At 36.8% G+C, this 21,507-nt stretch overlaps 1 protein-coding gene across 4 annotated transcripts in view; it reads left to right on the top strand.

Annotated features, from left to right (window-relative positions):
- TRIM37 (tripartite motif containing 37) overlaps nucleotides 1–21,507 on the top strand; it is a 121,162-nt gene that overhangs the window by 57,914 nt on the left and 41,741 nt on the right. For 3 of the 4 annotated variants that reach the window (XM_057535974.1, XM_057535976.1, XM_057535973.1), the window contains 5 exons: nucleotides 6,941–7,135; nucleotides 9,807–9,921; nucleotides 10,821–11,039; nucleotides 12,411–12,547; nucleotides 18,772–18,857. In XM_057535974.1, the coding sequence (XP_057391957.1) occupies nucleotides 6,941–7,135; nucleotides 9,807–9,921; nucleotides 10,821–11,039; nucleotides 12,411–12,547; nucleotides 18,772–18,857 (752 nt within the window). The remainder of the gene's footprint in view (nucleotides 1–6,940; nucleotides 7,136–9,806; nucleotides 9,922–10,820; nucleotides 11,040–12,410; nucleotides 12,548–18,771; nucleotides 18,858–21,507) is intronic. The other variant, XM_057535975.1, reaches the window with a different exon arrangement.

Below are 21,507 nucleotides of genomic sequence, written 5' to 3' on the forward strand. Positions count from 1 at the left end.
ATCTTCAGGCTCTACTTCTGATTCTCATTCTCTTGCTATTTTTACAATATCTGCAGTTACTTCCTCCACTGAGTTCTTGAACTGCTCAAAGTCATCTGTGAGGTTTGGAATCAAGTTCTTCCAAAGTCTTCTTAATGTTGATATTTTGACCTCTTCCCACAAATCATGAATGATCTTTTTTTTTTTTTTTTTTTTTTTCCCACACACACACACTGTATTTTATTTTTACAAGAGATAGATAGACTGACACCAAGCATTGTACATGGATGACCACAACAAAAGCAACAATGATTGCAATTACCAAACATGAAACACACTTATACTATGTCATAATATTGACATTCAGTCCAGTAATCCTCCACTGTAACAGCTCCTTTACTTTGCAGTGAAAATTGATTTGTATATTCTTTTCCTCTGAGTCCTTGTGGGATTTTTTTTTTTTAATTCAGACAGAAAGTCACAAAAATTATACTCATCCTCATCAGTTCACTCAGTCCCATGTAATTAATTTCTTTTTTTTCATCTTGATCTTTTGTTAGCAGTTTTATGAGTTCATCAGTTTTTCATTAGAGTTCTGAAAATGCTTATTCATTCAGTTCAGCAGTACAGTCAGTTACCAGAAACCTGTACTTGTCAGAGTCTTTTCCATGAATTTCTTGAAGATGAAACTCTTTTATAGGAACATATTTGCAAAATCATCAGAGTACACCCAGAACTGTCTGTAAATGACAAAAGACTTAAAAATGACCATGGTTAAAGATTTGATGAAAGTTCATAATAATGCAGTTGACAAGAAAATTAGTTATTTCTGAGATATACATTTTAAAGTAATAACTAGGATTATTACTTATAACATTATACCAGAACATATAAGATTTTTAGACGTTTCCTGTAATGTCTGAAACATTTATATTAACATATTTCCATACATATTTCCATACAAATACAAATATAAGATTTTTAGAAATTTCATGTAATGTCTGAAACATTTATATTAACATATTTCCATACATATTTCCATACAAATACAAATATAAGATTTTTAGAAATTTCATGTAATGTCTGAAAATGAATGATCTTAATGGCATCTAGAACGGTGAATCCTTTCCAGAAGGTTTTCAATTTACTTTGCCCAGATCCATCAGAGCAATCACTATCTACGGCAGCTATTGCCTTACGAAATATATTTCTTAAATACTAAGACTTGAAAGTCAGAATTACTCCTTGATCTGTGGGCTGCAGAATGGATGTGTGTTAGCAGGCATGAAAACAACATTAACCTTGTACATCTCCATCAGAGCGCTTGGGTGACCAGGTAGGTGCATTGTCAATGAGCAGTAATATTTTGCAAAAAATCTTTCTTTGCAGAGCAGTAAATCTCAAGTGGGTTTAAAATATTCATTTAACCATATGTAAAGAGATGGGCTGTCATCAGGCTTTGTTGTTCTCTTTATAGAGCACAGGCAGAGTAAATTTAACATAATTCTTAAGGGCTCTAGGATTTTCAGAATGGTAAATGAGCATTAGCTTCAACTTTTAAGTCACCAGCTTACATTAGCTCCTGACAAGAGAGTCAACATGTCCTTGGACGCTTCGGATCCAGGCATTTACTTCTCCTGGATAACTTGTTGCAGCTTCTATATCAGCTTGCACTTTTATGTTATGGAGGTAGCTTCTTTCCTTCAACCTTATGAACCACCTCTGCTAGCTTCAGACGTTTCTTCTACTGCTTCCTTGCCTCTCTCAGCCTTCGTAGAATTGAGAGTTAGGGCCTTACTGTGGACTAAGCTTTTGGCTTAAGGAGTGTTGTAACTGGTTTGGTCTTCTATCTAGACCACTAAAACTTTCTTCATGTCAGCAATAACACTGTTTAGCTTTCTTAATCATGTTTTCACTGGAGTAGCGCTTTTTAATTTCCTGTAAGAATTTTTCCTTTTCATTCACAACTTGGCTAACTGTTTGGCACAAGAGGCCTAGCTTTCGGCCTATCTTGGCTTTCAACATGTCTTCCTCACTAACCTTAATCATTTCTAGCTTTTAATTTAAAGTAAGACATGTGACTTTTTCTTTCACTTGAACACTTAGAGGCCATTGTAGCGTTATTAATTGGCCTAATTTCAATATTGTTGTGTCTCAGGGAATAGGAAGGCCCAAGAAGAGGGAAAGAGATGGGCATGGAGGCGGGACAGATGGCTGATAGGTGAAGCAATCAGAACACACGTAACATTGATCAGTTAAGTTTGTCGTCTTATATGGGTGTGGTTTGTGGCGCTCCAAAACAACTCCATCAAAGGTCACTGGTCACAGATCATGACAACAAATGTAACAATAATAATGTAAAAGTTTGAAATATTGTGAGAATTACCAAAATGACACAGACATGAAGTGATTAAATGCTGTTGGAAAAGTGGAGCCAATAGACTTGTTTGATGTAAGGTTGCCACAAACCTTCAATGTGTAAAAATGTAATATCTGTGAAGTACAATAAAGCAAAAACACAATAAAACAAGATGTGTCTGTACCTCTATTTCTTGCCTTGGGAAGATTCTCCTTCTCTTACTGATATGTAGGTTTTGTGACATTTCTATTGTTTTTGGTACAGGTTTCATCTTGGGTGCTTTTATTGTTGACATATACACTTCGGGAACTTAAAGTTTGCATTGTCTTATAAGCAGTAATAACATTATCAGTGGTAATGTAATATTATCATTCAGGATACTAAGGTTGAAAGAGATTAGAATTTGTGTATTTGTTAGCTATTATCTGAATACCTTAATAAGAATGTTCTATTTGGATAAAAACAGACATCTTATCTTTTTTTTTTTTTTTTCTGGCCATGCCATGCAGCTTGTGGGATATTAGTTCCCTGACCAGGGATTGAACCCACGCCCTCGGCAGTGAAAGCTCAGAGTCCTAACCACTGGACCGCCAGGGAATTCCCTTATTACCTGTTAATTCTCTTAACACTTGGGCAAGACTAGAGAAGAGTCTTGAATACTTTCTTATTAATTATTGAAACGTCATTCAATTACAGAATTGAGAGTTTAACAGTGAGGTAGTTTTACTGTCAAAATATGAAATAAAAATGTAAATCATTGTATTATCTAGTAGATTTTAATAACACTTGGGACCCTGCAGAAGTACTTTCATAATTTCATTATACTTAAATATCTTTCTCACTGTGAGTGTTACAATACACCTGTGTAGGCTTTCTGAGGAAATTTTTTTTTTAATTAATAATTTATTTATTTATTTTTGGCTGTGTTGGGTCTTCGTTTCTGTGCGAGGGCTTTCTCTAGTTGTGGCAAGTGGGGTCACTTCATCGCGGTGCGCGGGCCTCTCACTGTCGCGGCCTCTCTTTTTGCGGAGCACAGGCTCCAGACGCGCAGGCTCAGTAGTTGTGGCTCATGGACCTAGATGCTCCACGGCATGTGGGATCTTCCCAGACCAGGGCTCGAACCCGTGTCCCCTGCATTGGCAGGCAGATTCTCAACCACTGCGCCACCAGGGAAGCCCTCTGAGGAAATTTGTGCATGAGTGACATCCTTGAATTGACTCTTAACAGTATTTACTGATCTGACTTTTATTTTAGAGAAGGAAATTTCTTTGAGTTGTTTAAGCAAAGAGTAGAACTTTCCCTTGGGGAGTAATATTAATGAGACTAAAATTTTAAGTTAATAATTGTTAAATTCATTCAGACTTTCAGTGTGATAAAAGAAGGGAATTTAAGTTGGAATATTCAAATTTGAGGTTTTAGTTTTATCTAAGATTAGGATTGAGATGCTGTATAAATAATTTAACTTGGATTAATTGCTGTATTTAATAGAAACATAGGTATATCTCTGTCGTGATTTTAAAGATGAAATGAAATGCAGATGAAACAATGATCTTTTTTCAAACATTATATGCTTTTTCATATAAAAAACTGATTTTTCAAAAAGTGTTCTATATTGATTTTAAACTTTTACCTGTCTTGATCCTGGATGTATTTAACCATCTGAATTAATGTCTTTCTCCTTAGATTTTCAATATTCTTGGTTGTTTCTCTGAATTTTGAATTTTTTTACTACTCATTTTTAAAATAAAAGTAAAATTTTTTTTGAGGTGAGATTCATATAATATGTAATTAACCATTTAAAAATACACAATTTAAGGACTTCCTGGTGGCGCAGTGGTTAAGAATCCGCCTGCCAACGCAGGGGACACGGGTTCGAGCCCTGGTCCGGGAAGATCCCATGTGCCATGGAGCAACTAAGCTCGTGCGCCACAACTACTGAAGCCCGTGCGCCTGGAGCCCTTGCTCTGCAACAAGAGAAGCCACCACAATGAGAAGCCCGCGCGCTGCAACGAAGAGTAGCCCCCACTCGCCTCAACTAGAGAAAAGCCTGTGTGCAACAAAGACCCAACGCAGCCAAAAATAAATAAATAAAAAATACACAATTCAGTGGAACTTAGTGCATTTCCAGTGTTGTACAGTCACCACCTCTCTCTAGTTTCAGAATGTTTTCATCATCCTAGCACACCTCGTACCCATCCCTTCCTTCCCCCAATCCTAGACAACTACTACTCTGCTTTCTCTCTGTATTTGCCTATTCTGGATATTTCATATAAAAGTTCATACAGTTTGGGATCGTTTATATTTGGCTTCTGTTTACTTAGCATAGTGTTTTCAGGGTTCACCGAATGTTGAAGCATATATCAAAACTTCATTCCTTTATATGGCTGAACAATATTCCATTGTATGTATAGACCTCCATTTGTTTATCAATTCATCTGTTGATTGACATATGGGTTGCTTCCATCTTTTGGCTATTACGAATAATCCTGCTATAAATATTCATGTATGAGTTTCTATATGGGCATATGTTAATTCTGTGTTTTTAACATTTTGAGAAATTACCAAACTGTCCTCCACAGTGGCTGTACCATTCTCTGTTCCTACCATTTTCAGATTACATTTTATAGCCATCCTAGTGAATATGAAGTGGTATCTTCATTTTCAGATTACATTTTATAGCCATCCTAGTGAATATGAAGTGGTATCTCATTGTGGTTTTGACTTGCATTTCCTTAATGACCAGTGAAATTGAACATCTTTTCATTTGTTTTTTTGGCCATTTGTATATCTTCTTTGGAGAAATGTCTGAAATTCAAGTCTATTTTCCATTTTTAAATTAGGTTGCTTGTCTTTTAATTGTTGAGTTCTGAGAATTCTCTCTACATTTTGTATACGAAACCCTTATCAGACGTATGATTTGAAAACTTTCTCCCATTCTGTGGGTTGTATTTTTGCTTTCTTGATAGTGTCCTCTGATACACAAAAATTTAAAATTTTTGCGAAGTCCAAATTACCTATTTTTTCTCTACTTGTTCATACTTTTGGAGTCAAATCTACGAATCCATTGCCAAATTCGAATTCATGAATATTTACCCCTGTGTTTTCTTCTAAGAGTTTTATAGTTTTAGCCCTTACATTTAGGTCATTGATCCATTTTGAGTTAATTTTTTTATATGAAATTAGAAAGTTGTATATGAAATATACATATGAAATTTGTATGTGAAATTTGCACGTAGCAATCAGATTTTCTCAGCACCATTTGAGTTTTTTGTTGTTGTTTTGATTTGTTTTGTTTTGTTTTGGTCGGATCCCAGTTGCTTGACCAGGGATTGAACCTTGGGCCCACAGCAGTGAAAGCAGAGAGTCCCAGCCACTGGACCACCAGGGAATTCCCTCAGCACTGTTTGTTGAAGAAACTTTTTTTTCCCTGTTGAATCAGAATGCTTGTCAAAAATCGATTGCACACTGATATTGGGGTTTATTTCTGGGCATTTAATGGCACCCTTTGCCTTATAACTGCCATAATAATTAGGCAGACAAAATATCACAACTTTTTTATTAGTTTGTACCATCAATCTGTATAATGCACTGTGAGAGATACTAATATAAAAATCATTTGACAGTACTTAAATACGGTTGACCCTTGAACAACGCAGGGCTTAGGGGCGCCAACCCTCCACACAGTAAAAAAATCTGCATGTAACTTATAATTGGCCCTCCCTATCCTGGGTTCCTCTGTATCCATGGTTCTACATTCTTGGATTCAAACAACTGCAGATTGTGTAGTACTGTAGTATTTACTATTTTTTAAAAAATCCACATTTAAGTGGACCATTGCAATTTGAACTTAGGTTGTTCAAGGGTCGCCTGTACTTACGTTTATTTGTAGATAAAGAGCTGTAATTTTTTCTTTTGCCTTTGCAAGCAGAAATAGCAGACTGAGGTATTGGGTTTTTCCTTTAAAAGTTTACCTCCACTAAAAAAGAAGCTTTATGGCTACTGTTGGATGTTCCTTCTGATAATCTTTATTTTTTCACTTCTCTTTCTTGCAATAGCAGTACTTTCTTAGTAAAAATGACTTTGAAGACTTGAGAGTTTTATACTATATAGGATACGGAAATCTAAATGTACTGGCTTTCCCATTGTATACTTATTTTCTATTAGAAAATTTTATAGGCTTGAATTGCTGAATACACTGTTGATTTATGATAACTTGAATTGGAAAAAAAAAAGCAGAGTATTCAAAATTTATTATTTATTTACCTCAAAGAAAATGGCAGAACATTGTGAGGAAACATAGGTAATGAATATATGGAAAAATACATAGTGTTGCTAAAATGTGTAACTTTGAAAGTACTATTTTATACAAAATTTATTCATTATTTGAGGTGGTATTTTATACCTGCTATATTGGTAAACATTTTTAAAGGGGAAGAAGGACCTAGTGCCAATCATATTGTGGTAGCCCATTTATAATACTGTTGTGACAGTCCTTTCTGAAAGACATGTAGCTGTGTATATCAATAAGTTTCTTCTTAGGTACTTAATCACCTTAATGTTTTGATGTCATTTATTCTTGCTTTACTAACTCTATATTAATAGTCTTTTCAATTTTAGATACGAATACCGTGTAGAGATGGTTCATCAGTCCTGCAATGATCCTACCAAAAATATCATTCGAGAATTTGCATCTGACTTTGAAGTTGGAGAATGTTGGGGTTATAATCGATTTTTCCGTTTGGACTTACTTGCAAATGAAGGATACTTGAATCGACAAAATGATACAGTGATTTTAAGGTAATAGGAAACATTTATATCATGGCTTTTATCACAGGGAATAATGTCATCAGAATTTTAAAGTCTTTTCACTTAACAAAGATGAATATCAAAATTCATACTACCTCTAATCTTACCATGTTCTTAACCATTTAATTTCAGAAGTCCTGTGTGGTCAGTGAATAAGTTAGTCAGAAATGTGTTTGACATCTAGTTAGTAGTTCCATAAAAAGTAAACTACTGGGGCTTCCCTGATGGCGCAGTGGTTAAGAATCCGCCTGCCAATGCAGGGGACTCGGGATCGAGCCCTGGTCTGGGAAGGTCCCACATGCCACGGAACAACTAAGCCCGTGGGCCACAACTACTGAGCCTGTGCTCTAGAGCCTGCAAGCCACAACTGCTGAGCCCATGCGCCACAACTACTGAAGCCCAAGTGCCTAGAGCCCATACTCCGCAACAAGCCACCACAATGAGAAGCCCACGCACCACAACCAAGAGTAGCCGCCACTCACCGCAACTAGAGAAAGCCCGTGTGCAACAACGAAAACACAACGCGGCCAAAAATAAAAAAAAAAAAGTAAACTCCTACTTCCAGTAAATGTGGTAATGTCCCATTTATCTATTGAACTTCTAGCAACCTCACCATTTGGAAATCCAAGAATAGTGTGGGATCAAGTGATTATTTTTTTCCACTTGACATTGTGTATTATGTTTGGATGACTGGTTTTGAAAGCATAATTTAACAAAAAGATTTTCAGTTTCTTCTAGATAACAGCAAATTAAAAGTAAGGGAATAAAAAAAAAAGTAAGGGAATAGAGATGAAAACTGATGAAAATAAACTAAGTGATGGTAGTTGGTGTGTTATTTGCAAGAAAGGACAGAACATAAACAGTGACTATAAAGCTACAGCCCTATTTAATATTGGGGTAACCCTTATAATTCAGTTTTGGGGCATCGTTGCACCATGGTTTAATTTGATGATCAAAATGCGAGCTTGAGTATTAAAAAATAAATAAATTCAGGGGCTTCCCTGGTGGCACAGTGGTTAAGAATCTGCCTGCTAATGCAGGAAACACAGGTTTGATCCCTGGTCTGGGAAGATCCCATATGCCGTGGAGCAACTAAGCCCATGCACCACAACTACTGAGCCTGTGCTCTAGAGCCTGCGAGCCACGACTACTGAAGCCCACGTGCCTAGAGCCCGTGCTCTGTAACAAGAGAAGCCACCACAATGAGAAGCCCACACATCACAATGAAGAGTAGCCCCCCCCCCCCCCCCGCTCGCTGCAACTAGAGAAAGCCTGCACGCAGCAACAAAGACCCAATGCAGATGGAGCCAAAAATAAAATAAATTTATTTTAAAAATTTAAAAATTAAAAAAAAAAAATTCAAATATGTTTTGAACTGAGTGGTTTCAGAATGTTTAACAGCTTAGTAAGTTTCCATCAAATAATTTTAAAAGCTTTTTTCCTTAAAAGAGATTTGAATATACTCTTAAATTTCACTTATTCTGATTTCTTTGTCCTTGAGCATGCTGGATGCATTGCTGTTATATCACCCTTTACTATTATGTGTTCTTCATAACTTTTCTGGGAGAATAAGGAAGTATAAAAAGAGATTATTGCATTTTGAGTGTAGATAAAAATTCATGTTTTTGTCATCTCTTCTTTTGGGGGATTATTTTAGTATCATTTTATAATCTTTTAGGTTTTCTTAAATTATTCACTAAAAGAAATATCAATAATTTGTTCCTGTTTCACACTTTAACCAGAGAGGATTGTAAAATTATTCAAATACCAATTTTACCAGCGTGCAAAAGAACCATTTTTTATTACCTTAGTCATCTCTTTATTGGAGTCATAGTAATGTAAATGGAGTCATGTTCAGCTATCTAACAAAGGTAGGGACGGGTTTTTTTTGCTTTAATAAGTATTAGTTTTTTTAAAGTACAGATAACTCTGAAGAGATCAAGATTCTATCGTGTATCCATTTATATGCTTTAATATATAGAGATACTTGTTTTTTTCCTAACCGTAGCTGAAATATGCCATATTGTGATATATGGAGAGTTTTGATTTTAAACTGCTATCTGGATGGGGTTGGGAATGTAGGTTATTCAGAGCATGTAACTCTTTGAGGGACAGTAAAGCAGTCCTGGGTAGTTGACCCTTTACGTGATTTTTTTTTTTTTTTTTTTTTTGCTGTGGAGTAGGAAATACGGGAACGGGAGATAGAAAAGGAATGAAAAAGAGCAGTGCCTAAAACAAACTTCGCCTGTTTTACTAGGGTCTGACCTAGGCAAGAAAGGAGAAGGAAGGCATTAGCTGTCTCCTTCCTGCATAGTATGGTCTTCTTCTTCCCAGCTTATGATCAACACTGTATTTGAGCTAGATTATTATAGTAAATATGTTTTAGTAGATTAGTTTGGAAGTTTAACTGTGATGTGTAATGTTATTTCTTTAGAAAAATACAGTTTGAATTTAGACAACTGACTTTTCAGAACCATATGTCATTATAATTTGTGGACTACATATATAAATGGCAAATACCAGGAGCCCTGAGTTCTGAATTTTGGCCTTATAATGTAATCAAGTAAACTTAAAATTCTAGAATTTATAGTTATAGATTTAAGGCTTGGTTCATAATATTTTACTGTTTGGATTATTTTTCATGTGCAGTTATTCTTTTAAGGTTTCAGGTTCGTTCACCAACTTTCTTTCAAAAATGCCGGGACCAGCATTGGTACATTACTCAATTGGAAGCTGCACAGACTAGCTATATCCAGCAAATAAATAACCTTAAAGAGGTAAGCAAAAACACATATATTTTGGTTTTAGTGTTTCATATTGTCTTACCGGCGTATTACATTTGTAATTAGATTTTGGATATTATTGCTGTTTGTAAGTTTGTAGAAAAATCCACTTGTTCTTTATTCTCACTACCTTTGAACCTCTAATTCAGGACTGTCCAATTCAGTAGCCACTAGCCACTAGCCACATGTGGCTGTGTAGACATAATTAAAATTAAAAATTCAGTTCCTTAGTTACAGTAGCTAGCTTGTATTGGGAATTGCAGATGTAGAACATTTCCATCATTGCATAAAATTGTATTGGGCAGTCTTCTCTAGTTGAGGCAAACTCTGTGTTTCTCTCAGTGACTTGGGTATTTCTCTTCCCCATGCTGTTTTGAACTTAGAGGATTATAAGCTATGGAACAATTGTATGTTGCCCTATCTTGAAGTCTCACTATTGTTGAACTGAGCGCTGGGGAGGATCAGATTAATGAATTTTTATTTTACAATGGTAAAATAAATTATGTAAGGAATGTTTCTTTCTACAAGTGGAATCCATGGGGATGTGATGAGAAGTTTGAAGTGCTGAGAGTGGTCAATGTATGAGAGAGGAAAAGATGAATATTTTCAAAAATTTTCATGTTAAGTTAAACTGCCTGTATTTACTACGCAGTTTGCTAATTGTGTAGCTTGGGCTAGAAATGAGAAGAAAGATAAAAATAAATTGGGCAGTTTTTCTTTGTCATAGATTTTTCCATAAGCAAAAGTCAGGAAGGTATGAGATAGATGATTCAGGAAATGGTTTTATGAACATCTGGATATATGGTTTGTTTGGTTTTTTTTTGCTTGGAATAATTTTACTGTACAAGTGGAGGACTGCTTATGACTCTGTTTGTGTTGTTTTGTTTTAAAAGAGACTTACTATTGAGTTGTCTCGAACTCAGAAATCAAGAGATTTGTCACCACCAGATAATCATCTTAGCCCCCAAAATGATGACACTCCTGAGACACGAGCTAAGAAGTCTGGATCATGTGCTGACATGCTTCTCCAAGGTGGTCCTACTACACCTTCTGTAAGAGAGGCCAAGGAGGATGAAGAAGATGAGGAGAAGATTCAGAACGAAGATTATCATGTAATAATTAGACCTATTTTAGATTCATTTTGTGTTTGAAAAGAGAAATGATATCATGGTTTCCAACATATGAGAGGGGGAATCAATGTGCAGAAAATCTTGTCCACTTATATTTTCATTATTAGTGTATGCCCTTTTGTAACTGTTAATAAGTCAGAAGTTGTTGCATCAAAATTATTTCAGGGTTCTAAAAATTAATTTATTATAGAAAACTGTACATTCTAGAAGCTATGTAAGTTGTGGATTTTTAAAATGTGTCCTGGGGCTTTCCTGGTGGCGCAGTGGTTGAGAATCCACCTGCCGATGCAGGGGACACGGGTTCGAGCCGTGGTGCGGGAAGATCCCACATGCCGCGGAGCAACTAAGCCCGTGCGCCGCAAGTACTGAGCCTGCGCTCTAGAGCCCGCGAGCCACAACTACTGAGCCCACGTGCCACAGCTACTGAAGCCCACATGCCTAGAGTCCATGCTCCGCAACAGGAGGAGCCATTGCAATGAGAAGCCCGTGTGCCGCAACGAAGAGTAGACCCCACTCACCGCAACTAGGGAAAGCCTGTGCCCAGCAGCGAAGACCCAACGCAGCCAAAAATAAATAGATTTTTTTTAAAAATCTTAAAAAAAAAAAGGGCTCCGCTTTCCGTTCACTGAATCTAGTTAAAATACCTTATCATTGCCTATGTAGGTAGGATGATTTAGGTTTTGGGAGGTAGCCAGGTTTTGTCCCAGCTAAACTACAACTAGAATGAGATTTCAAGAAGTGGTTGTTATTGTTTAAGGTGAGAGAGAGATGGAGAGATAAGCTTTTTTTGAGGCTTCAGGTATATGTTATAATGAAGGAGCCAGTGGGGAGAAAGATTGAAAATAAGGTCCAGGTATTAACAAAACCATTTATTTAAGGAGATAATAGAGGTTGGAATGGAGCACTCAGGTGAAGCAGTTAACCTTTGATAGAATGAGTTAAAGGTAGGGTGGAGTTTGCAGGTAGGGCAGCTGAAAGTTGTGGGCATTTATGCTTAATAGCCAATATGTTTTTCTGTGTAGATGGGTGACAGGGTTTTATAATCACGTTGAGGATAATAGAGGTTAGATAGGTCTCGAGGAGGGATGGTTTGAAATGTTACTTTGTGAGGAAGCTGATGTGGACTTTATGAAGCATTTCCAGTCATATCGAAGGCCCAGCTGACACTGGCAGAAATAACTTATTAGTGGTACCAGGTAGTGTGGTTATGTGAGTTATCTCTACAGGGCGCAGCAGTCTAGGCACAGGAGCGGAGAATTCTGATGATTACCTTATTCTTTGGTGCTGGTGCTTGGGCCATGGGCTGAGTGAAAACATTTGAGATAGAAGTCTTCTTTCTTTGCCTTAATCTAGCATGAGCTTTCAGATGGAGATCTGGATCTGGATCTTGTTGGTGAAGATGAAGTAAATCATCTCGATGGCAGCAGTTCTTCTGCCAGTTCCACAGCAACAAGTAACACGGAAGAAAATGACATTGATGAAGAAACCATGTGAGTGTTTCGCATTAACTACCACTATAAATCATCTAAGTGGTAATTATTAGAAGCATATTAAGTTAAGCCTAAAAGTGTGGATATTAAGGATTTTTATTTTTCTTGATCTACAGTATCTTATATAAATAAATAAAGGAACTTGAAGGGAAGAGTGAACTAATTTCCTCCCTCTCATCTCTGGGTTCCAAACTGAGTTTTAGTTTTTGCTTTAGCTTTTAATTTTGCAATTATTTCATATTTAAGAAAAGTTGCAAAAAAATTAACAGAATTCCCGTATTTCCTTTGCCCAGATTAATTCCCCAAATTTAATATTTTGCTCTGTTATGTTTCTTTTCTCTCTCTCACTCTATATAATTTTTTTGTGAGACATTTGAGATTAAGTGAATATACTTCTCATGTGTACTTCTGAAAACAAGTATGTTTCTTATGTAATTTCAGTACCATTATCAAAATCAGGAAGTTAACATTGATGTAATACTATAATCTATGACCTTATAGAAATTTTGACAGTGATGTCCTTTGTCTGGTTTAGGATCCAATTCAGGATCACATGTTGCTTTTTGTTAAGACTCTTTAATCTGCTTCAGTCTGGTTCGTGTAGTCTTTTTTTTTTTAATTTGTTTTTCATGAATTTGACACTTCAGAGAAATACAGAGAGGTTATTTTGTAGGAAGTCCCTCAATTTGGAGTAGTCTGATATTTCCTCATATGCACTTTTGGTAGGAATAAGACAGAAGTGATGATGTAGCTTTTTCAGTGCATCAATATGAGGGGACAGTGGAGGGCGCATGTCTTCAATCTGTCCCATTATGGCTGATTGATTTAGAATACTTGGTTAAGGTGATGTCTGCCAGATCTCTCTACTTTTCCCCTTTGTAATTAATAAGTATCATGTGGGGACATATTTGGAGACTGTAAATATCTTATTTCTTGTTGTACTTTAGTCCACTAATTTTATCATTCATTGGTGATTCTTGCTTGAACAAGATTACTGTGTTGATTGCTGAATGATGATTTTCTAATGCCATTATTCCTTCTACGTTTATTAATTGGAATTCTAAGGAAGAACTTTCCCCTCTGCCCCATTCATTAATTAACTAATTTCATTAGTATAGACTCATGGAGTTTCGTATTTTTAAATCATTTAATCCACTTACTATCATAATTTATTGCTCAGATTGTCCCAGATTTGGCCAGTGGCAGCCTTTTAAAAACTCCTGTGTCCTTTCTAGATGTCCTCATTATTTTATAAGCACTTTCTTATTTTCTGGCACTGCAAGACATTCCAGGTTCATCTTGTACTTTCTCTGTCCCAGCCTTGGCACCAGCCATTTCACAAGAGTAAGGTGAGAGTTTTAAACCCCCTATTTGACCTCACCCCCATTTCCACAAATTAGCTCCTCAAAAATAGACCTTTTTCACTTAATGTTCCCTCTTTAGCATACGTGGCAAATTGCCTAAAAAGGTTAGTTAAAATGTGAAGCCTTTAAGTCACCAAATCAGAAATCATTATTAGTGATATTTTTAAATATATAGAACTGATTAATTTGAATTGACATGGAAAATTCTTTTAGATGGTGATTCTATAAAGTGGAATCCACCTTGATAATAGCTTAAATATATGGTTCTATCTGAATTAATTCCTTTGACTGTTAGGTCTCTTGACTCTTTTCAAGGTAGTTTTGAGGGCAATTGGATTTTAAGTAAAATTGGATTCACAGCATCTCATTAGATTGACTTTTTAATGCTTTTTCTACTAGAAGGTGTGTGATTATGTTCCCTTTATATACATACATCTACAATAATATCTTGATCCAAACTGTTTTATATAATTCATAGAAACAGCACAGTTAATCTTGAGCTAATTTGAGCATCTAGGGAATCATAAATTGTTAGCTCTTACAAATTAAGGTCAGTTCCTTGTATAGATGGGGAAATAGATACACAGTTGATTTGGATAATGGTTATTATAAACAGCTTTTAGTTAACTAGAACACATTTATCAGGTAGGCCTTTCTTCTCTTCCTCCACCTCAGTCTTTCTATGATAGTATTTTATATTTTCTTCCTGCTGTTTTTTTCTTTTTATTTTGAGGTAATTGTAAATTCACTTGCAGTTGGAGGAAATAATACAAGATCCCATATACCCTTTGCCCAGTTTTCCCCAGTAGTAAGTAACATCTTGTAAAACTATAGTACAACATCACAACCAGGATATTGATGTGACATAAGCAAGATACAGAACATTTCAGTCACCACAAGGATCTCTTATGTTGCTGTTTTATACCACACCCACTTCCCCCTACCTAACTTCCTCCCCTGCAACTACCCATGTTTTCCCCATTTCTATAATTTTGTCATTTAAAGAATGTTATGTAAATGGAATCATACAGTATGCAACCCTTAGGGACTGGCTTTTTTTCACTCTGCATAGTTCTCTGGGGATTCATCCAGGTTATCGTGTGTATAGGTAGTTCTCTCGCTTTAATGTTGAGTAGTGGTCTGTGTGGATGTACTACAATTTGTTCAACCATTTGCTTGTTGAAGGATATCTGGATTGTTTTCAGTTTGGGGCTATTATGAATAAAGCTACTGTAAACATTCATGTACAGATTTTCATGTGAACATTAAAGTCTCCATTTCTCTTGGGTAAATGCAACTGATGGATTGTATGGTAATTGAAAGTTTAGTTTTTGAGAAAACTGCCAAATAGTTTTCTAGTTTTTGCATTCCAATGAGCAATATATGCGTGATCCAGTTTCTCTAAATCCTTAGCAGCATTTAGTGTTGCCAGTAGTTTTTATTTTAGTCGGTTTTTTTTTGCTGCACGTGGGCTTTCTCCAGTTGCAGTGAGCGGGGGCTACTCTTTGTTGTGATGTGCGGGCTTCTTATTGCGGTTGCTTCTCTTGTGGAGCCCGGGTTCTAGGCGCGGGCTTCAGTAGTTGCAGTATGTGGGCTCAGTAGTTGTGGCCCATGGGCTCTGGGGCGTGTGGGCTTCAGTAGTTGTGATGCGTGAGCTTAGTTGCTCTGTGGCATGTGGGATCTTCCCGGAGCAGGGATCGAACCCATGTCCCCAGCATGGGCAGGCGGATTCTTAACCACTGCACCACCAGAGAAGTCCCAATTTTAGTCATTTTTGATACGTGTGTAGTGATATCTCATTGTGGTTTTAATTTACATTCCCCTGTTGGCTAATGATGTTGAACATCTTTTCATTTGCTTAATTTGCCATAGGCATATCCTCATTGGTGAAATTTCTCTTCATGTCTTTTGCCTATTTTCTAATTGGAATTTTTTTGATGGTAAAATATACATAACCATTTCTCAGGGCAGTTCAGTGGCATTAAATATTCTTTTTTTTTTTTGTCTGTGTTGGGTATTGCTGCCTGCGGGCTTTCTCTAGTTACGGCAAGCGGGGGCTACTCTTCGTTGCGGTTCGCGGGCTTCTCACTGCGGTGGCTTCTCTTGCTGAGGAGCACGAGCTCTAGGCTCATGGGCTTCAGTAGTTGTGGCTCGCGGGCTCTAGAGCACAGGCTCAGTAGTTGTGGTGCACGGGCTTAGCTGCTCCGTAGCATGTGGGATCTTCCTGGATCAGGGCTCAAAGCTGTGTCCCCTGCATTGGCAGGCGGATTCTTAACCACTGCACCACCAAGGAAGTCCCAAGTATTCATACTGTTGTGCAGCCATCACCATCATCTATCTTCAGAGCTTTTTTTCATCTTCCCAAACTAAACTCTATACCCATTAAACAACAACGTTCACTTTCCCCCTAGCAACTACTGTTGAGTTCTGAGAGTTCTTTACATATTAGATAACAGTCCTTTGTTGGATTTGGATACGTGCTTTGCAAATACTTTCTCCCACTCTGTAGCTTGTCTTCTCCCACTCTATAGCTTGTCTTTTTATATTCTTAACAGGGTCTTTTGCCAATCAGAAGTTTTTAATCTTTCAACAGTGTTTTGTAATTTTCAGAGTATATGTTTTACACATCTTTTGTTTAATTCATTCCTAAGTATCTTATTATTTTTTATGCTATTGTAAATGCAATTGACTTTTCTTTTTAAATTTCCTTTGTGGATTGTTCTTTTGCAACTACATGAAAATCCAGTTGATTTTTGTATCCTGCAACATTGCTAACTCGTTTATTAGTTCGAATAGATTTTTAATAGATTCTTTAGGTTTTTCTATATACAGTATTACATCTGTAAATAGATTTAGTTTTACTTCTTTTTTTCCAATTTGGGTGCCTTTTATCTCTTTTTGTTGCATAAGTTCACTGCATAGAATGTTGAATAGAATTGGTGGTAGTGGACATTCTTTTTTTTTTTTAATAGATTTATTTATTTATTTATTTATTTTGGCCGCATCGGGTCTTTGTTGCTGCACATGGGCTTTCTCTAGTTGCAGCGAGCGGGACTCTTCGTTGCGGTGCGTGGGCTTCTCATTGCAGTGGCTTCTCTTGTTGCGGAGCATGGGCTTTAGGCGCGCGGGCTTCAGTAGTTGTGGTACGCAGGCTCGGTAGTTGTGGTTGTGGCTCTTGGGCTCTAGAGCGCAGGCTCAGGAGTTGTGGCACAGGGGCTTAGTTGCTCCACGGCATGTGGGATCTTCCCAGACCAGGGATCGAACCCGTGTCCCCTCCATTGGCAGGCGGCTTCTTAACCACTGCGGGGAGTGGACATTCTTTCTTGTCTTGTTCCTGATATTAGAGGGAAAGCATTCAGTCTTTCACCATTAAGTGTGATGTTAGCTGTGGGTTTTCCATAGATGCCCTTCTAGTCCTGGTTTATTGAGTGTTTTTATTATGAAAGGGTATTGGATTTTGTCATATTTCCTTCTGCATCTATTCAGATGATCATGTAGTTTTTTTTTTTTATTCTGTTGGTATGGTGTTTTACATTAATTGATTTTCAGATTCTAAACCAAGTTTGTATTCCTTGGTTAAATTCTACTCTGCCATGGTGTGTAATTCTTTTTATGTTTTGCTGGATTCCATTTGAGAGTATTTTTTTATGTTCTTAATAGTGTTACACCTTTCTCTGTGGCTCTGTTTTTAGAGCCTGCTTCCTCCTGCAGGCAAAATCTCTGAGCCAGAGCTCTGAAGCTGGAGTGAGCACAAAGGTGTGCTTATTTCTCCCACTTTAGATGCTGACCCATTGTGGATGGGCGAGTTGGGGGCTATAGCCTCAGATCTTTTCAGTTTGTCTTCTCAGGCCTGGGACTTCTGCTTTATGAGTGAATTGGGGCAATGGGGATATGGGCCCCAGTTACCTCAGCATGCTGCATCCAAGGTAGAGCCTTGGGTCTGGGTAGAAGAAGGGAAACCCTACCTCTTGGCCACATACACCTGACTTTAACCTCAGCCACAGGTAGCTGGGAACAGGATGAGAAATGCTGATGTCTTGCTCCTCCTGGGAATATAGCCCTTCTCTTGGGGAGCTGTGGGAAGTGGGAGCCCTGTGTTCTTGGCTGCACCAGTCTGAAGTGGAATTTCTGTATCACTGAATGGGGTGGGGAGTGGTCTTGGTTCAAGTACCACAGACTCATTGTTGTTACCAAATTTTAGTACATTTTCTTGAGGAAATGTTTTCATTTGCTATATGCTCTTAGAACCATTTCCAGAGTCTCTAAATGGTTGCTTTAAAAAATAATTTTCACCAATGTCACTGGAAAGCAGATCAGTAGAGCTCCTCGTGCTGTCAGTCCAGGAACTGATTTTAAGACTTCTTTAAATACTCAAAACTAGCACTGATTAGTGCTATTCCATGTAGTACTTTGTCATTTAAAATAAGGTGATTGTGTTTTGATAGACAACACCCTCTTTTCTGAAATAGTATTTTAAGAAAATAGTGTTTAGTCACATACAGTAATTTAAACATCTTTCTTAACCTTAAAGTGTACTGTGTTAAGCCTAATTTACTACCATTCAGTTACGAATTCTTTGAAGCTATAATCTCTTCTGCTTACAATGGTTCTCAGATTTTCTATTTTAAAAATTAAATGTTGCCAACCTATCTTGGTATTTTAAAAAGGTAGATTGAACATTAATAATACTGCCCATACATGTGATAATGACAAAAGTCTTTTCCCTCAATTTTGTATGTAGAAATATTCTATTACTTCACAGGAGAAAGCTATACACAATTGTTACGAAGTTCACTGAGGTGTGACAAGTAATGTTAATTGTACTTACTATGCGGAATGATGAATTTTGTATATTCTTAGGTCTGGAGAAAATGATGTGGAATACAACAACATGGAATTGGAAGAGGGAGAACTCATGGAAGATGCAGCTGCAGCAGGACCTCCAGGTACTGAGGCCAGGCTCCACAAGCTGTTCTGCCTTCTCTTTGCTCTTCTCTGAATGTATCATATTTTGATATGTGGCAGCCATTGCTCTACATGGTTCATGGTGTTAGAAGGACTATATTTCATGTATGGATTTTAGAGTGAATTGCTAATAGTATTTAAAACAGTAATAATAGCTAAAATTTGATGTGTTCTTATGTACCAGGCACTGTGCAGAAGCACTTTATGTGTACCTTATCTCATTTGCCTATAAAATTCTTGGAGATAGGTTTTAATATTATCTTCTTTTTATAGCTGTAGAAACTGACGTGTAAAGGAATTAAGCAACTTGCTGTCTTTTCACAATTAAGTAAATGGAAGAGAGGAATTAGAGTTTTCAGTTTATTTGAATCCAAAGCTCATCATCTTATCTACTTTTATATACTTAACTGTCTTTTTACAATACGTATGTCTTACTTGTATATCTATCTCAATTATAAGAATAATCTGAATAGAATTGTTGAATCTTTGACTTACAAAGGACCTTTTGAGAACTCATTTTATATGTGGAAAGAACTCAGAGATTTAGTTGCTTAGATCACATAGGTAGTTGTTGGTATAGCCAGACTAGAACCTCACATCGTCTTCGTGGACCCAGTTTTTTGCCAAAGTACACTGCTCCTCCTAGGATAACCTTACTTAAATAGTAGGTGTTTCTTTTGTGTTCTTGGACCTATTTAACTAAGCATGGGAATCTTGGCTAGAACAATTATCAGTTAGTTTGTACTGCTTCTACTTTACCAGTGCTGCGTCGGGTCTTAGTTGCGGCATGCCGGATCTTTTGTTGTGGCGTGTGGGTTTCTCTCTAGTTGTGGCACGCAGGCTCCAGAGCACGTGGGTTTTGTTGCCCCGCGACATGTGGGATCTTAGTTCCCCAACCAGGGATCGAACCCGTGTCCCCTGCATTGGAAGGTGGATTCTTAACCACTGGACCACCAGGGAAGTCCCCCATACTGTTTGGATGACTGTAGCTTTGTCGTGTAGTTTGAAATCAGGAAGTATGATACCTCCAGCTATGTTCTTTCTCAAGATTGCTTTGGCTCTTCAGGGTCTTTTGTGTTTCCATACAAATATTAAGATTGCCTTGGGTAGTATGGTCATTTTAACAATATTAATTTTTCCTATCTATGAGCACAGTGTATCTTTCCATTTGTGTTGTCTTCAGTTTCTTTCATCAATGTCTTAACAGTTTTCAGAGTGCAACTCTTTTATCTCCTTGGTTAGATTTATTCCTGGGTATTTTTTTCTTTTTAATGAAATTGTAAATGAGATTATTTTCTAATTTCTCCTTCTGATAGTTTGTTACTAGAGTATAGATATGCAACAGATTTTTGTTTTGTATTAATTTTGTATCCTGAAACTTTACTGAATTTGTTGAAGAGTTCTAGTAGTTTTTTGGTGGCATCTTTAGGGTTTTCTATGTATAGTATCATGTCATCTGCAAACAGTGACAGTTTTACTTCTTCCTTTCCAATTTGGATTTTTAAAAAATTTTTCTTCTTGTCTAATTGCTGTGGCTAGGACTTCCAGTATTATGTTGAATAAAAGTGGTGAGAGTGGACATCCTTGTCTTGTTCCTGATCACAGAGGAAATGCTTTCATCTTTTCACTGTTGAGTATGATGTGAGCTGTGAGCTTGTTATATATGGCCTTTATTATGTTGGGATATGTTCCCTTTATACCCACTTTGTTTATAGTTTTTAATCATAAATGGATGTTGAATTTTGTCAGAGGCTTTTCTTGCATTTATTCATATGAGCAATTTTTATTCTGTGATTTGTTAAAGTGGTGTATCACATTGATTGAGCCATCCTTGCATCCCTGGGATAAATCCCACTTGATCACAGGGTCTGATCTTTTTAATGTTTTGTTGAATTTTGTTTGCTAAAGTTTTGTTGAGCGTTTTTGTTACTACGTTCATCATTGATATTGGTCTGTAATTTTCTTTTCTGGTGGTGTCTTTGGTTTTGGTATCAGAGTGGTGCTGGCCTCATATAATGAGTTTGGAAGCATTACTTCCTTTTCAATTTTTTGGAATAGTTTGAAAAGAATAGGTGTTAACTCTTCTTTAAATGTTTGGTAGAATTCACCTGTGAAGCCATATGGTGTTGGACTTTTGTTTGTTGAGAGTTACGTTTTTTTATTACTGATGCAGTTGAAATTTTATTACTGGTAATCGGTCTGTTCCTAATTTTCTATTTCTTCCTGATTCAGTCTTGGGAGACTGTACATTTCTAGTAATAATCCATTTCTTCTAGGTTGTCCATTTTATTGGCATATAATTGTCTCTAGTAATCTCTTATGATCTGATGTGTCTCTTTGTATTTCTGTTGTGTCAGTTGGAACTATTTCTTTCCTTCTACTAACTTTGGGTTTTGTTTTTTCGTTTTCTTTTTTTTTCTAGTTCCTTTAGGTGTAAGGTTATGTTGTTTATTTGAGACTTTTCTTACTTCCCGAGGTAGGCTTGTATTGCTGTAAACTTTTCCCTTAGTATTGCTTTTGCTGTGTTCCGTAGATTTTTGGATCATTGTGTTTCTGTTTTCATTTGTCTCCAGGTATTTTTTTATTTCCTCTTAGATTTCTTCAGTTGTTCAGTAGCATATTGTTTAGCGT

This window comes from Balaenoptera acutorostrata, chromosome 20 (assembly GCF_949987535.1).
Source record: "Balaenoptera acutorostrata chromosome 20, mBalAcu1.1, whole genome shotgun sequence".
Classification (NCBI taxonomy): domain Eukaryota; kingdom Metazoa; phylum Chordata; class Mammalia; order Artiodactyla; family Balaenopteridae; genus Balaenoptera; species Balaenoptera acutorostrata.